At 41.6% G+C, this 15,734-nt stretch overlaps 2 protein-coding genes across 7 annotated transcripts in view; one reads left to right on the top strand and one right to left on the bottom strand.

Moving 5' to 3' along the window:
* Positions 1 to 643, bottom strand: part of CBX3 (chromobox 3) — a 13,906-nt gene extending 13,263 nt beyond the window's left edge. The window contains exon 1 of the mRNA XM_021385443.1: positions 395 to 643. The gene's annotated coding sequence lies outside the window, so the exon portion shown is untranslated. The remainder of the gene's footprint in view (positions 1 to 394) is intronic.
* On the top strand, positions 7 to 15,207 carry HNRNPA2B1 (heterogeneous nuclear ribonucleoprotein A2/B1). Of its 6 annotated transcripts, XM_021385435.1 has the most exons (13): positions 7 to 196; positions 4,159 to 4,269; positions 5,068 to 5,214; positions 6,546 to 6,756; positions 7,086 to 7,187; positions 7,268 to 7,357; positions 7,917 to 7,979; positions 8,394 to 8,513; positions 8,751 to 8,873; positions 9,589 to 9,671; positions 9,823 to 10,752; positions 10,994 to 11,124; positions 11,940 to 12,287. In XM_021385435.1, the coding sequence occupies exons 1-10, from the start codon at positions 167 to 169 to the stop codon at positions 9,648 to 9,650; spliced, it is 1,059 nt and encodes a 352-aa protein (XP_021241110.1). In that variant the 5' UTR covers positions 7 to 166; the 3' UTR covers positions 9,651 to 9,671; positions 9,823 to 10,752; positions 10,994 to 11,124; positions 11,940 to 12,287. The 6 variants fall into 6 exon arrangements, with proteins under 6 accessions (XP_021241110.1, XP_021241112.1, XP_021241113.1 ...); XM_021385437.1 differs by having other exon boundaries at positions 10,516 to 10,752; positions 10,994 to 15,207; XM_021385438.1 differs by having other exon boundaries at positions 7,268 to 7,348; positions 10,994 to 12,287.

Below are 15,734 nucleotides of genomic sequence, written 5' to 3'. Positions count from 1 at the left end.
CGGGCCGAGCCGAGCGCGCCGGCGGCTGACGGGGCAGAGCGCACGACGCCGCCTACGCGCCAGCTGCAACCTCCTCCCGTTGTCGCCGCCAGCACAGGAGGGGGCCAAGACGTCTGTCCCACGGGGGGCGAGCGCAGGACCGCGCCAGGCGTCCAAACGGAGGAAGATGCCTCGCGGCGACAGAGAGAGCGACTGGGTGAGGGCGGCCAGCGGGCCGCGGGCGGCCGCCGCCATCATGGCCGCCGCCGCGAGGGCGGGAGAGGGCCCGGCCTGGGGGCTGCGGCGGGCGGGAAAGGCCTTTATTGGCGGCTGGGGTGGATCCGTGCGGGGCCGAGGGGAGAGGCAGAGCGGGAGGCCCGGCGCCGTGTCGCTGCTGCGGGGCGGCAGCACTCACCCTTTGTCGCCGCGCGTGAGAGGAAAGGGGAGGGCGGAGGGAGGAAGGTGAGCGCTGCGTGGCTGCTGGCGGAACGCGGCCGGCCGCGGCCGGGCCCGCCTCCCTCCGCCGGGCCGAGCTCCAGAGTTATCGCTTCCTCCTAGCCCGGGCGGAGGGGGAGGGGGCCGCGGCACCGCGTTGTGCCGTGTTCCCGCCCGCGGAGGGCGGTGGGGGTGCGGGGCTGCTGCGGCTAATTATAACCCCGCTCTGCGAGGTGCAGTCTTCGGCAATTTCCGGAGGGGGGGGGGGGGGAAGGCAATGCTGTGCCAGCGACGCTCGGGCCGCTTCGGATCTGCTCGGGCACGTATTAGAGAGCTCTTCCGCTGTCGGAAATTGCCGAGTGGTGTGGGGAGTCGGTGAGTGCTGCGTCTTTTTTTTCCGGAAATTGCCGAGCTTCAGTCGAGAGTCAGTTTCGTCAGTGTCGGCTGATTCCGGAAATCGCCGAAGCGAGCCGAACGGGCTGCCATATCTATTTCGGCTGTTTCCGGCGACTGCCGAAGCGGATAAGCTCGGTGAGGACGGCTCCTTCGGCTCATTTCGGAGACGGCCATTAGTAACGGCGTCGATGACTTTTTATTAGGTGACAAACACACAGAGGGGTATTACACAGAACCGCTACCCCTCAGGACTGATTTGGGCTCTAGATCCAAGCTATTTTTTAACTAAACCCCGGAGGCGCGGCCGGGTGGAGGAGGAGGGCGCTCGCAGTGCGCGGAGCTGAATTTCAAATTACGTAACAGCTGCGGCAGCCATTGCTGAGGGCCGTGCGCTGCGCCGGGCAGGGACCGCCACCATGAAGAACATGGTACGTCTTGGGGGGGCGACCCGGAGCTGGGTTTTAAGGGGGTGCCGCGTTCGGTTTCGCGCAGGGAGTGCGTTTTTGCGGGTCTAGGGGTTACGAGAGGAGCGAGGCTGAGCTCAGCGCGGGCCCGGGCAGTGCTGCGGCTGTTGGCGCTGCGCGGCGGAGGGCAGCGGCGGGGGGAGGAAGGTTCTGGAAGCGGTGGTTCGGGTCCGAGCGCAGCCGACGGGAGGCGGATGCTGCGGTTCAGTCGGGGGCGGGTTAGGTCTTTCGAGGTGGCTCTTGGAGCAGGTGCTCGCAGGGCACTGCCGTGGAGGTCGACGGGAGCGCGGTCCAGGGAGCGCCGTTGCCCGGCGGACGGCAGCGGCGCCGCTGCCGGTAATGGCGGCGGGAGGGGGGTGGGGAAAATGGCGGAGCCGAGAGCGGCGGGGGAGGGGGGCGGGAGGCCGCGCCTGCAAGCTGACACCCCGCGTCCGGCTGCGCGGCGGCGGTGGTGCACGGCAGGTGGCTCCCGTGCAGCCCGAGGGCTGGCGTGGCGCTGGCGGGCGTTGGGCTGGGATCGGTTTCCCGGCAGTAGTCCTTCCCGCCGAGCCGCGCTCCCTGCAGGCGGCGGCTTCGGGCGCCATTTTGCTCCCTGGCTGCGGGGCTGCTCTGCTGATCGCCGCCACATGGCGGAGTCGCCGCCTCCCCGCCCGCTCCCTCGGCGTCAGTGCGGGCCGGCTGAAGGAGGAAGGGCGCCTTGCTGGGGATCCCCCCTGGCTCCTGACTGAAGACGCGGGGGAGCTGCTGAGATTTTCACTCGCAGCCTGTCCTTGCCGCAGAATGTGCCCCGGAGGTTCCCTAGGAGCTTTCTCTTCCGGGTTTTATATTGAGAGTCGGGGGAAGAGGCAGCGGGTTGTGTTTAATGAATTCGTCAAATTTTGGGGAAGGACTCTGGTTAAAATAGTTTATAATCCCGCGTGTTACAGCTGCAGTGTAAGTGCGGAGTTAGCGGGGGCTGCTGGGCCCTGGCCTGGGTTGTGGTCTGAGACTCTGCAACTAACACGTGTAGGGCAATGCCTATGTTAGGAGCCTGTGGAACAGCGTTCAGGATATTTTCGTACAGTGTTTTTCATTCGTGTAGTGGTAGTGACTTATTGCCACGTCCTGACCTGTGCGCTTGCCTACCTGTTGCTTTGGCTGGGGCGCGGGCTGGTATGGCAGTACATGATGGATGAGAGATGTATGAACTTATAGCTCTTCTATTATTCTGTTTAATGTTTATCAGTAACGTGTGGTACGTGTTTGTCCTCTAAAAAGCAGATGTAGTTATAATCGTTGGTAGATAGCATTCTATGAGTTTCATTTTCAAATGTAAGCTTAATGTTTTCTGGGAAAATCAGTATGTCATTAAAATTTTCCTGATTCCCACCTTTTTATCCTAGTTCTTCTATTTGATGTATGTACGTATGGCAATTGATTATATTGGGAAATGTGTCTCTCATGGGCCTATGAAACCAGTAGGTAGTGCCTTATCTCGACACAGTTGAGCTGAAGTGGTTGGAAGAGAGGGGGCATTTGTGCATTTAAGCAGTCATTGCTTAACATTTCTCTGCTAGCCCGCTCAGATGAGAAATAATAGCATGGCTTCCAACATGTAGCTTTAATTCAAGTCTCGAGTGCAGCATCCTTTCCTTTATAAGCATACTTATTTGGAGGTGGAAAAGAAAAGGTTGATAGTTGCATTTCTTTTGAGCCGGTAGTAGTGTGATGCATTTTTAACAAAACTGATTCAGTATTATCTCTGATAATGTCTTCCATGTTGCATAGCTCTAGGTCATGCCTGCCTTAAACAGCTTCAGAAAACGTGTGGATTGGCTTCATGCTTTCTGAAGTGTTTGAGCAGTGTGCTATTTCATTTTCTAAATCTTGTTATTAAAAAAAAAAATCCTTTTTAAAATGATGAGTATAACACTGACATAATATTTGCATTTGAGTTCTCTTTAGAGAGAGCTTAGTAGGACAGCTACCTGCTTCAAACAAGATCCTGAAATACTACATTTTGTTAAAGGGTCTTTTTATTTCCTATTTGGGATATGGAATAGCATTTGGTATCATCCAGTAATGCTACTGCTTATGGAAAAGAACATTTACAATGCATTCTTAGTATGTAAGTACTTAGGGGGTTGAAAGGTTGTTAGTTTCTGCATTATAATTACTGCATACATAAGAGAGATAATATCTTCTTATTGGCCTTGGGCTTTTTTCTAATGATTTACTTGTCATAGAAATTTCTGCTGAATGAGCTCAGTGAAAATTTCTTTGAGAAGTGATCAAGTCTTTTTCTGAAAATGTGGTTCGTACACTTGAAGGGTAACGTGAGGAATTTTTCCAACTTAGTTTTGATGTTACTGCTGTTGGTAAGGGATGTATTTACTAGTTCCAGTGCTATTGGATCCCAGGTGAATTTTACAGATATTCCAGTGTACTGCGTTTGAATAATGATAAAATCTGAATCAGTGACCCATTCCAGAACTTCTTAACTGTACATTTTTATTTCTTAATGGTTTGTGTAAATAGCTTCATAGTGTTGATTGATGTACAGCAATTTCAGTTATAATTTTTTTAAATAAATGCTATCTGGAATAGAATCAGATAGTATGAATGGATTCGTGTTCCCTGTGGTGAGGAAGCTTTACCAGATTGTAGCATTGCTTTCTTTCTAATGGAGTTGTAAAAAGTTTCCAGTGAAGATCTTTGAGAGAAGTTTTCTCATGGAGATATTGAAATATGATCCTTTGCTTTTAATATTTGGAGGGAGAGATAGGAAGAAACATATTGTTAAAATCTGCATGATAAAGTTGGACTCTTACAATTGCATAAATTGCTTAATTTCTGAAAGTAATGGTAGAACACTGTTAATAAAATGCAATATTTTCTGTGATAGAGGGAAAAGGAGCAGTTCCGCAAGCTGTTCATTGGTGGCTTAAGCTTTGAAACAACAGAGGAAAGCTTGAGGAATTACTACGAGCAATGGGGAAAGCTTACAGATTGCGTGGTAAGTTTGGCATGCTAATGCACAGTGATTATGTGGAATGTGTAAAAATTATAGTAAGGGGAGCTGTTTGTTGAATAGCTTAAAGTAAGAGAAAATTTAACATTAAGTTTTCTTAAGTTCCTGCAGTTGGTTGGTTCATACTTATCTAAAACTTCAAAGCTATGTGCAGATTTCCTCTCGCAAACTGCTGATAAAATTCAGTTTGTTTCCTGTAAAATCTCTCAGATTATCTCTGACCATTGATAACAGCTGTTCAAAATTAACCCGGGTGTTATTGCTTGAAATGCATTAGGGAGTGCCAAGTGCACTACTGCATCGGCATCTGTGTAGCCAGTAACCTTTGGAAGAAAGCTTCTGCTTTAGTAAGCGGCCCTACTGAAGCTGGAGATAGGTGGCTTTCAGCAGCCCATGATTTTTGTATGCTTATTACCTCTACCACGGAAGTTGTTCCACCAGTCTTGTTTTCAGAACAGTAAATATGTATTTCATAACCTACGTTTAAAGAGTGTGGTCTTCAGACAGGTAGAAATAAATGTTTGATTTTTAGGGAAAGATATATATGTATATAAACACAAATCATTGCTGCTGAGTACTTCTTGAGTTACTGGTAGAGTATTAAGAGGACGGTAATATTTTCAACTTCTCTGATGCCATGTGGACACTGCTGATGTATTTGGTCATTATAGCTTGTTGCTTCATATGTAACGAGTTAGGTTCTTGTGCTTTCTCCAAATGTTGTTGCTGTTTAATGTAAAATGAGATGTGTGGAAGTGGTTTAAATCTGTTCATTGTTTTTAGGTAATGCGGGATCCTGCAAGCAAAAGATCAAGGGGGTTTGGTTTTGTAACATTCTCCTCAATGGCCGAAGTTGATGCAGCCATGGCTGCAAGACCTCACACGATTGATGGAAGGGTGGTGGAGCCGAAGAGAGCTGTGGCTAGAGAGGTAAACATGGGACTGAAAGCAGATACTTCTCCTGCTTTGAGAGACTACTCTGTGTTTTGGATATGCATTCTTACTTGAAACTGTCTCAGTTCAAATTCTCTTTGTTGAAAAGGTGTAGTTGGGGCGCTGTTTGCACATTTGTAGTCTGTTCATTGACTGTTACTGTTAGAGCGAATTCTTAGTTATTCTGTGAATCATGTCTGCAAGGGATGCAAACTGGGGTCTGAATGTATTCTTAGCTGAAACATGTTGGATGTCTGTAACAATTATGCAAATTCTAGACCATTTCTTCTCTGGGATCATTACTGTTTCTAGATCTGAAATTAATGAACTCTTGTTAATCTTCTGGGTATTTCTACAAGCTCTATGACAGAAGTGACAAAAAATAGAGAACACAGTGTGGGAAACTGTTCTTTTCTTTCAGTGGTGGTGATCAAAATCAGCCTAGGACTGTTGCTGTTTTTGCTTCATGCAGTCTTGATTTTAAAATCCAGTCTGTAAATTAGGTGGGCACGCAGGAAAGTAGTATTCCTGGGTTACTGTGGCACAAGTGCATTCTAGTTGACTTGTGTTCTCTGCATTGTTGGAGCTCTGGGAGGATTTAACCAGTTCAAGTGTAAGGTTTGACCCAAGTTTTTAATGTTTTTGGATCGATGGTACCCTTGTCAGCAATCCCAGATTTCATTCAGTTTCCAGAAGAACACATGGTTGATTAGCACTTGGAAAAACATAACTAAAGCAAAGCAGGACACGTGCGTACTGTTTATACACACAAAGCTATTACTGGGCTTTAGGGATAAATCCTTCTGACCTAGTGCAGCTGCTTAAATACTAAGCTCGAAACAGGTTGAAAAAAAAATTTTTTTCAAGGAATATGGAGAGTTTATATCTGTTTTAGTGCAGAGCTGTGGATGTGCTGTAGTTGAAGGAGCTTTGCTATTAAGTGGAATGCAGGCTTCATTGCTGTTGGAGAGGTGGACAGAGGAAGTTGATGCATTTCTATTTTAACTAAAGCATGGTTTTTTTGTTATTAAGGAGTTCAAACATTTGCTCTCACATTTTTCGCTAAATTTATTAAAGGATTTTTATTTACTTTTATGCATTTCATTATACATCAATTTGAGTCTTTATTTCACTACATTTAAAACTTTTATGTGTGCTGGGGGAGGACAACTATTACCTTCCACCCTACAAAGAGGTTTTATGGACGTGCACTGAGAGAAGTCTGTCTCAGTCTCTGAAAACCTTAGTATTCCGTTCCTGAAATCCTGGAGTAAAGTGATTTGCTGAAGTGCTTTTCTTTGTGGTAATTTGGAGAATTCTTTTAACAGGAATCTGGAAAACCTGGTGCTCATGTTACTGTGAAAAAACTGTTTGTTGGTGGTATTAAAGAGGACACTGAAGAGCACCACCTTCGTGATTACTTCGAGGAGTATGGAAAGATTGACACTATTGAAATCATTACTGACAGACAGTCTGGTAAAAAGAGAGGGTTTGGATTTGTTACATTTGATGACCACGATCCTGTGGATAAAATTGTATGTAAGTAATCTTCATCTCACTGCTTTATTTGATAATGTTGATGCTTAATGTCACGGTACTTGTGTGAAGCTAAATTTAAAATAAATAGGTAATAGGAATACTTACGTGAATGTTTGTAGTATGACAGTTACAGTGAATTGTGGGAAGGGGTATTTTAAATAATCTAGTACCTAATAAAATCTGTTTTAGTATTCATAATTTTTAAAATAACAGTAGGAAGTATGTATGGGACAATTTGGGAGCGACTGCATTTTTGGTAGCTTGAGATTCTTGTTTGTTGCCAGATCAGTGCCTAAATGCTTACGATGTTTTGTTCCATGTGGTTACAGTGCAGAAGTATCACACTATTAATGGCCACAATGCAGAAGTAAGGAAAGCTCTCTCTAGACAGGAAATGCAGGAAGTTCAAAATTCTAGGAGTGGGAGAGGAGGTATGTGCAGTTTATGCTTTATAGTTTGTTTTTGTGCACTTTCCATGGTTTTGCTGCTTATAAATGTTAAATTGTTATAGGGAACTTCGGTTTTGGTGATGCTCGTGGAGGTGGTGGCAACTTTGGTCCAGGACCTGGCAGCAATTTCAGAGGGGGAGCTGGTAAGACAGGCATGTTTGTAGCTTGCTTGTTTGTTTGTTTACATCATCCTTCAAGTTCTGGGTAACTGTAAGCTACTACTGTTTAATTGAAATGCATCTGTAAGTGTTAAAGAATTTTTGGGAAAGATAACTTGCAAACCTCTTGCATAACACACATAGATAAGGTAGCTTTTCAGCAAACTCAAGTGGCTCAACTGTTAAAGGATTTTATTACAAGCCAAAATTAAGTTAAATTTGGTAATTTTGGTAAGAAATTCGCCTAGTGCTTCTCTGTAGTCATATGCAGTGCTCAGGAGCTTCAGGGTGGGGATTTCTTTCTTGAACATCTAAATTACATAAAAGCAAACAAGGTTAGCCACATGAAAAACTAACACAGTACCTCAGAAATGCTGGAAAGCAGGTGTAGTGGAATGATAGATATGTTGTTTCACATACGTTTTATCTAAATTCAAATGCGGGCACTTCAGTAATCTGTGAGATTTGGGTCTTAAGGTCATATGGTTTAAATAAAAGTTAGTTTGCTATAGGTGAATTGAAATGCTGTTTTGTTTTTTTTTTTCTCCAACAGATGGATATGGGAGTGGCCGTGGGTTTGGTGATGGGTACAATGGATATGGTGGAGGGCCTGGAGGTGAGTTTTGCTTGTTTGTATTTTTATTTTTTTTTCTCTCATTTAGAATTGCTTATACATTCATTTACTATTTATGTAAAACTTCCAAAGTGCCATAGGTATTTTGTTGGCTTTAAGAAGCACACATAGCTATTGGCTCACATTATACCTGATGTGGCAAAGTGTATGATTGTGTCTTGAACAACCATGCCCTTCTCTTTAGAATAGCAGCAAGTCACTTCATTGGTGCTTTCAAGCAGTCTGGCCATTGGGTTTTAGTCACAGTTCAGTTAGGGTGGGAGTGGGATATGTGTCTTCATAGAACTTCTACCCTTTGCTTTCCCCTGTAGAGTTCTAAACAGAAAAATATCCTGTGTAGAATTTGGTTACCTTCTGCACTGGAAAGTTTATTTTAAAAGGTTTATATTGTCATAGGTGGCAATTTCGGTGGCAGTCCTGGTTACGGAGGAGGAAGAGGAGGATATGGTGGAGGAGGACCTGGATATGGCAACCAGGGTGGGGGCTATGGAGGTGGCTATGACAACTATGGAGGAGGTAACCTACTGGCTTGAAGAGATTGAGTTTCAGTTGTAAATTAGTGTAAATCATATGAAATTTGGGAGGAATATGGTGGAGTAAGGAAGCTCAATTTTATAAATGGAATGAAAAAGCGGCTCATTTCACATGCTGCTGGACTACTTGTATGATTTTGTCTTCTAATTGTGTAATAATGAGAATTCTGTGAACATTGTAGCTCATCCAGATGTTTCTATTATTGTATTGATAATTCAGGCAATTATGGAAGTGGAAACTACAATGACTTTGGAAACTACAACCAGCAGCCTTCCAATTATGGTCCAATGAAAAGTGGAAATTTTGGTGGCAGCAGGAACATGGGGGGACCATATGGTGGAGGTATGTCTTGATATCCTTTGAGGCCAGATTGGGCAAGCTTAAGTCCTTTGGGGAGGTGGGAGGGAGGATTGGTAAAAATTGCTAGCTTCTACAACGGATACACCGTACCCATGTTTGTTCTGTGTAATATCTGAGTTGGCTGCAGTTTTTTGTTGGTCTCAAGATTGTAAAGTTTGTTTCGGGTAAAACAATACCCGTGCCTCCTTCCCCTCTAGACTGTTAGAAAAAACGTCTTGCAGATTCCAGTTAGTAAGGAATTGGAGCATAACTTGTAACATCCACTAAACTTACTGGGGTTTTTCCCATTGCCTTGTCTTGTTTTAAAGTCACTTTTTCCTGTTACTTTCTGCTTTTAGTTGTCTAACTGTTATTTAATATGGTGTATAAAACTTGTGGAACGGAAACTGAAACAAGAAACCCTTTCTTGTAAGGTTCAGCTTGCAAGTAAACTCCACCCTCGCAGTGAGGCTCAAAACTATGCAGTACATCAAATTACATGTGGCCCTGTTGAGTCTTCTAAGATTTCGGCGTGTAGTTGTTGTGGCACTTCCTGGGCATTAGTAAGAAAATTTAGACAGTGAAAATGTTAAAGGGTGTGGATATGCCATCTCTGGAAGGAAATTGGATGTTAATCTCGATAGAGTGATCAGAAGCGTTCTTAGATTGAAGAAGTGCACTGATGTAAGTGTTGTTTCTTGCTTTTCTGTAATTGTAGGAAACTATGGTCCCGGTGGCAGTGGAGGAAGTGGTGGATATGGAGGGAGAAGCCGTTACTGAGCTTTTGCAAGCATGCCATGGGTAAGTATGTTTTTAAGTGCTAAAATTGCAGTGATTCGTGAGAGTAGCTGCAGGAGTTAAAAGTTTTTTAGGATATTATCTTTCCTATAAAAAATGGTTAGCTGAATAATTTCATAACCTATTTTTTTACTCTTTACTTCTGTTGAAACAGGCTTCACTGTATAAATAGGAGAGGATGAGAGCCCAGAGGTAACAGAACAGCTTCAGGTTATGGAAATAACAATGTTAAGGAAACACTTATCTCAGTCATGCATAAATATGCAGTGATATGGCAGAAGACACCAGAGCAGATGCAGAGAGCCATTTTGTGAATGGATTTGGATTATTTAATAACATTACCTTACTGTGGAGGAAGGATTGTAAAAATGCCTTTGAGACAGTTTCTTAGCTTTTTAATTGTTGTTTCTTTTTAGTGGTCTTTGTAAGTGTAGAAGCATTCCTTTGATAATGTTAAATTTGTAAGTTTCAGGTGACATGTGAAACCTTTTTTAAGATTTTTCTCAAAGTTTTGAAAAGCTATTAGCCAGGATCATGGTGTAATAAGACATAACGTTTTCCTTTTAAAAATTTAAGTGCGTGTGTAGAGTTAAGAAGCTGTTGTACATTTATGATTTAATAAAATAATTCTAAAGGAAATATTGTGTAATTTTAGATTTTTTTTAACATTGTAAAATAAGGAAAGGAGTGGGTAGTATAAGGTCCCACAAATAATGCAAGGCTATTGTTGTACGTGTAAAATTAAATGCTGGTCAGAAAAAAAAAAAGTTTGTTGTCTTTAAATGATCAGGTTTAAAATATCTAGATAACTTAAGGGATATCTCTGCAAGGAGAAACACCTTTTTAGATCTTTTAGATGCTGCTTCTTCAATGGCAAGGAAAGGAAATATCCCCAGCGAGGTACTCTTCCAGGGACACAGGTCTAGTACAAGAGAACTCTTGACAACGTCACTAAGTTCAGCCAGTCTTAAAAAGCTGCGCTGTATTTCTGCAAAGCTTTAACTACGATAGTTGTATAAGGATGCCAACGAAGGCTGAGGGAGTAGAGCAAACTTAGTTCTAAGCTTCAGTTAAACTTCTTTAGGTAAGATCTTATTTACTTTTTTCCTTTCTTAATGTTCCAAAACTGAGAAACTAATACTATGTGACAGTATTCTTTCAGTATAGTGATTGTTGTTATGTAGTTTAACATAGCAATGAATTGTGTTAACAATTATCAACTGAAGAGAAATATGTGAATCCTGTTTTTTTTGTATTACATTTTCTACAAACAAATTTCTGTTAATTTCAGCTACTTAACATATTTTTTTCCTACTGGAATCTAGCTATGATATGAATCCTGGACAAGCATAGACTGCTGCCACTGTACTCTGCTACAGTTGAACAAATGAGACCTGCAAGTGTCCATTAGTAAAGCTTTGCAAGGGTTCCATCCCTGGTGTTGGTAGTTAAAATGGTAGGTCACATGTTAATTAAATCATACAACTTTATTTATGCATCCTGCAACATTTTATTTTTTCTTGGGAGACTATGCATTATGGTGGTTGCAAGGTAATGCAATGAAGGTAGCGCTGTGCTGTTGAAAATGAACGATGTTATTGTGTGTCTTGTCTACTGTGATCTATAACGCGTTTCATCCTGAAGGTTCCCAAGTAACTTTAGACTGTTTACGTGTAAGGAAAAAAAAAATTGCACCACAGAATACATCTGCCTCTGTGAAGGAATGTGTCGTCCATTCTTATAACTGCATAAGCAGTTCTTTAGGAGGAGAAGTGAAAGCTTCGAATGAAACTGCAGGTGGTATTTTATGAGTGTATAATGTAATTACCTAAATTGGAATTTGGCTAGAATTATGAGGTTTCCACCATTTTTTATAGTTCTTGCAGCTAGTAAACCTTAGTGCCAAATTCAGTCAGCCTTACTCTCATTGCATTGAATGTTTGATCCTGAAATTATCAAAAATTTGCCAAGTAATGAGTCATCTGAGTAAGGGTGGCGTACTCTATACGATCTGGTTTCTAAACAAAGACCCACAAAACATTAAAAAAAACAAAAACAAAAACCCACATCCTAATTCCAAAGTTCCATTGCTTTTGACAGACTAATTACTGAAGAATGTGGACTCAGCTAACAACAGTCCTGTTCCTTTTGTGTTAGACACACCAGTGAACTGCTTATACTTCTTTAAAATGGCTGAAGTTCCCCTATTGGTAATTTGGTTTAGACATATGTGATAAACTTCTTCAGATACACTTTTTTTTTCTTTGGCAGGAAGGTGCCATGCTGCAGGTAACTAATGAAGAAGTGGTCAACCACAGAAACGCTTCAAGAAATAAGAAATTCTGTATCATCAGAAAATAGTTGTTTTTGCTGCCTTCATTAAAAACCTAGAGGTTAAATGAATACTGATAAAATATCACAATTAGTAGAGCTCCCTGTAATGCTGGGTTTTTTAAATGATAGTAATAATTGTCTTGTAAACATTTCGAATAAAACTCAGATTCGTTAGGAGAAACAAATTACTAATGTTAAAATAGCGAACATTCTGTGAGTTGAAGGTTTAACTACCTATTTTTATAACTTTCATAGCTTTAAAATAAAGTATTTTTTTATACCAAAGTAGTTCTAGTGTAATGCTTAATAAAATTTAGTATGTGTCTAACATTAAATAATGTTGATGTGCAGCTTTTAGACCCTTTCACTATTTGAAGTGTGCCATTTTGAGGTGGATTTAAAACCACGTTAACTTGGCAAGTGTATGCACAGAGCTTGTATCTTTGAACATAGCATCTGTTCTCTGTTGGGAGCAACAGTGCTGCAAACAAAACAAGCTGATTTTTTTGCTTTTGGATGCAATTGCTTTAAAACAGCTTTACTGACTTCAAAAAAAAAAACAACCAAAACTACTCCTTTCCCATTAATGCAACTTACCACTTACAACAGTTCATCAGTAGCTTTATCCTTCTTATCTATAAAGAGCTTTTAGCGTCAACACAGAGTGAATGGAAAGTAGAGTTCCTGCTGTTCTAGAACCATATTACTGATGGTTGCATCTTCAAAAAAAAAAAATGACAGTTGTGAGCTTGGGAAGGCTCCAGTTGGGAATGAATTTGAGGGAAGGTGTCTGTTTCCAACCTATTGCTTACATCATTTACTCTAAACTTGAAATGTCTCTGCCTAGTTTGAGTAGAATCATGTATTTAACCTTTATTATAACCCAAAAGCACTATTTAAGGATTTAAAATTACTTTTTTTTTTTGGTATGATAAGTTGAACTTTGAAATATTTGCATAGGTATCCAGTGGGCTGCAACGGAAGCAGAAAATGAAGATGGGCAAAATCTGCTTTACTTTCCTCTTTCCAGCAGAATGAGTTGACCACTTGATTAGGAATTTGCCTTATTTCCTGGAACTTTAGATTTAGTTAATGGACATTTTTCCTTACAGTTGACAAGTCGACATTCAGATCACGTAATTGGAAAAAAAAATACTTCAGAAGGGAATAACAATGGTCTCTCTGCTTGACGTTTACACTCTTTGAATAGTTTCACATTTACATCTTTTGCATGGAAAATGTATGTTGTTTTGATCCACTGGTGATGGGAGTCTACTTGGAGGGTGGGTGGTGGCAGGCAAAAACGAAGCTCTTGGATGCTTGAAGTCTTGAAAGCTTGGAGTATCTGAGTGATTTTCCTCTTGTCTTACTGTTAAACTTCTCTGACTTTTTTTCTTGGTACATCTTAAGAATTAAATCAAGTGCTAATAACAGTGTTGGCTGATGAGTGCTATGACAGAAACCATCATCCTGAGTCAACCTAACACTGAGCACCATCAGTTCTGAGTTAAAAACTACAGAGTTCAATTACTGCTCCTTAATTTTCAAATAATGCATATTTTTTTTAATTTATAAGTGGTAGGTTTTATGTCCCTATCTTCCCTTCCTTTGAAAATGAATTACGTTGCGGTTCAGGTATGTTGCGGTTTCCTAAACAAACAGAAGATCAGGTTGTCAGTTACAGGCCCAGCTTACCTCAGCAAGCCCTTTCTGCAGCAAGTGAGGGGAATGATGTGAAAGAAAACACAACTTGTTGCTAACTGTTGTGGGAGGAAAAAATGCACACTGACCAAAGTAACAGTGGACTTGCATATATAAAGTGGTGGAGAGAGCTTAATGCTGGGGTTCTGGCCACTCTGTCATGTACAATGAAAGTTGAATTGAATTTGCTTTCCCTGCTACTTCATGTGCTGAAAAGCATTTAGGAAATGAGAGAAATTGCATTTAATGTTGTAAAATCAGTGGGAAATCAACTGTGTTATACATAGGGAGGAAGACTGTGTTCTTTTAGTTTTGATGAATGTACATGAAATCACGTTGCTGGGGGAGGGAGGAGGTGGTGAAGTTAAGATGACAAACAAAACTTAATGCCTGCAGAGAATTCTGTCAGTTGAGCTCATTTTGGCAATTCAGCCACACTGGCAAAAGGGGGTGACTTACTAAGAATGTAATGAAGCAGCGTGCTCACAACGTGTAACTTCAGTATTTTCATTCATTTTCAAAGTGGAGGGCATGATACAAGTGGAAATCCTGTAATGGTGCTGTTATTTTCTTAGAGATGATAAATTCTCATTCACAGTGCTACTGGCAGAAATGCATAGGATCCTTACCTGGGAAACACCTTCATGTTATAGTGATCTGTTTTGCCACAAGTCATACCGCCCCTTTTAACTCTTGTCCTCTTGCTTTGCAGCTCTTATGCGAATAGGCACTTACAGCAGAAGTTTCAGTGTTAACAGCACTTAAGCATGTAGTTCACAAGCTAGCTTTGTGTGACTTCCATATAGGGTGACTGGACAAGTTCCTGAGAAGTTGTTGTAGTAGAGTTCTCATCCATATGTGATTACTTTTGTTTCCTGCTGGCGTACTTGGTCAGTTTTTAGGCATTGTATGATGGATTTCTCAGAGCCTGCGACATCACCAAAGCTGCAATGCATTTGCACCATACACCACAGTAACAGTTCATATGACTACATATGTCATCTTGATACCTGATTATCTCATGAACACAAATTGGTGCTGGGTGTCCTGTTACCTCATTTATAGGCCTCTCCTTACTCTGTTCTCAATATTTTTGAGATGGAAAACAGGTAAAGCTAAGCTATAACTGCACTGTGTTTGTTTTTGGAACAAAGGTACTGAGCTTTCCCTACAAGGTGACAGTGATGCAGTTTCTTTGTCACATCTTTCCTCTTTCAAGTTTCATAGTCTTGTTGATCACATCTAAAACTAGACTCTAAGCTTTGTACAGGAAGTCTTAATTTGTAAAAACTTGGTTTTGTGTAGCAAGTGAGGTCTATGGAATAAAACCATGACATGAAGCTAAAGCTGCATTTTGTTGCCGTACGATTAGTGCTCATCCAAAGCACATGCAGTATTAAAGCAGACTGCCATGTTCTGTGAGGGGTTGCTTGCAGTATTCCTGTGTTTAGAGTTCTCTTTTGTAATGCTGAGAAAATTGCATTCTAATAAAGTACTAAACCTATGTTTTACAGGCACTAGAGTATTTATTAAGTAATTGTTGCTACCAGTAGTAACAAGGAAGAAAATTACCAACCACTCCTCCGTGCTTCTGTCTATACATCTTGGGGGTGACCTCTTCTAACCTTCTACAGACATTGCAGTTCAGCAAAAATGCATTTCACAACTTGAGTGCTATGGACTACTTTTTAAACAAGATCTCCAAAGTCAGTAACTGAATTTTTTTTTGTTGCTGGTCCTCATCTTGAAATTGTCTAGCAACTTTCAGTATAACAAAGGTTTATTTTTGTTACTTAAGAAACTATAAAATAAAAACTATAAAATTTTCTCAGTACACTGAAATGCAGCCCAAATAGCTTCCATACTAAACCTCTCTCCAGCTCCAGAGTAAACACCACATTCCACCTTTTTGAACAGTGTAGTTTCTGGTTCTTGTGTAGGATGCTCTGAAAGTAATGATGCCTATTTATTTCCATGGCAACTACAACAGATGCAAAGAGCACAATAACACTACTTGAGACAGCAAATTCT

Source organism: Numida meleagris, chromosome 2 (genome assembly GCF_002078875.1).
Source record: "Numida meleagris isolate 19003 breed g44 Domestic line chromosome 2, NumMel1.0, whole genome shotgun sequence".
Lineage (NCBI taxonomy): Eukaryota > Metazoa > Chordata > Aves > Galliformes > Numididae > Numida > Numida meleagris.
Note: the sequence above shows the minus strand (reverse complement) of the source record. Positions and strands in the feature narration are given on the sequence as shown.

Coding starts and splice junctions, on each gene's coding strand:
- HNRNPA2B1 (XM_021385436.1), top strand. CDS start 167: ATGCCTCGCGGCGACAGAGAGAGCGACTGG. Junction 7,188..7,267: donor TTCTAGGAGTGGGAGAGGAG/GTATGTGCAGTT, acceptor AAATTGTTATAG/GGAACTTCGGTTTTGGTGAT. Junction 8,874..9,588: donor GGGGGGACCATATGGTGGAG/GTATGTCTTGAT, acceptor CTGTAATTGTAG/GAAACTATGGTCCCGGTGGC.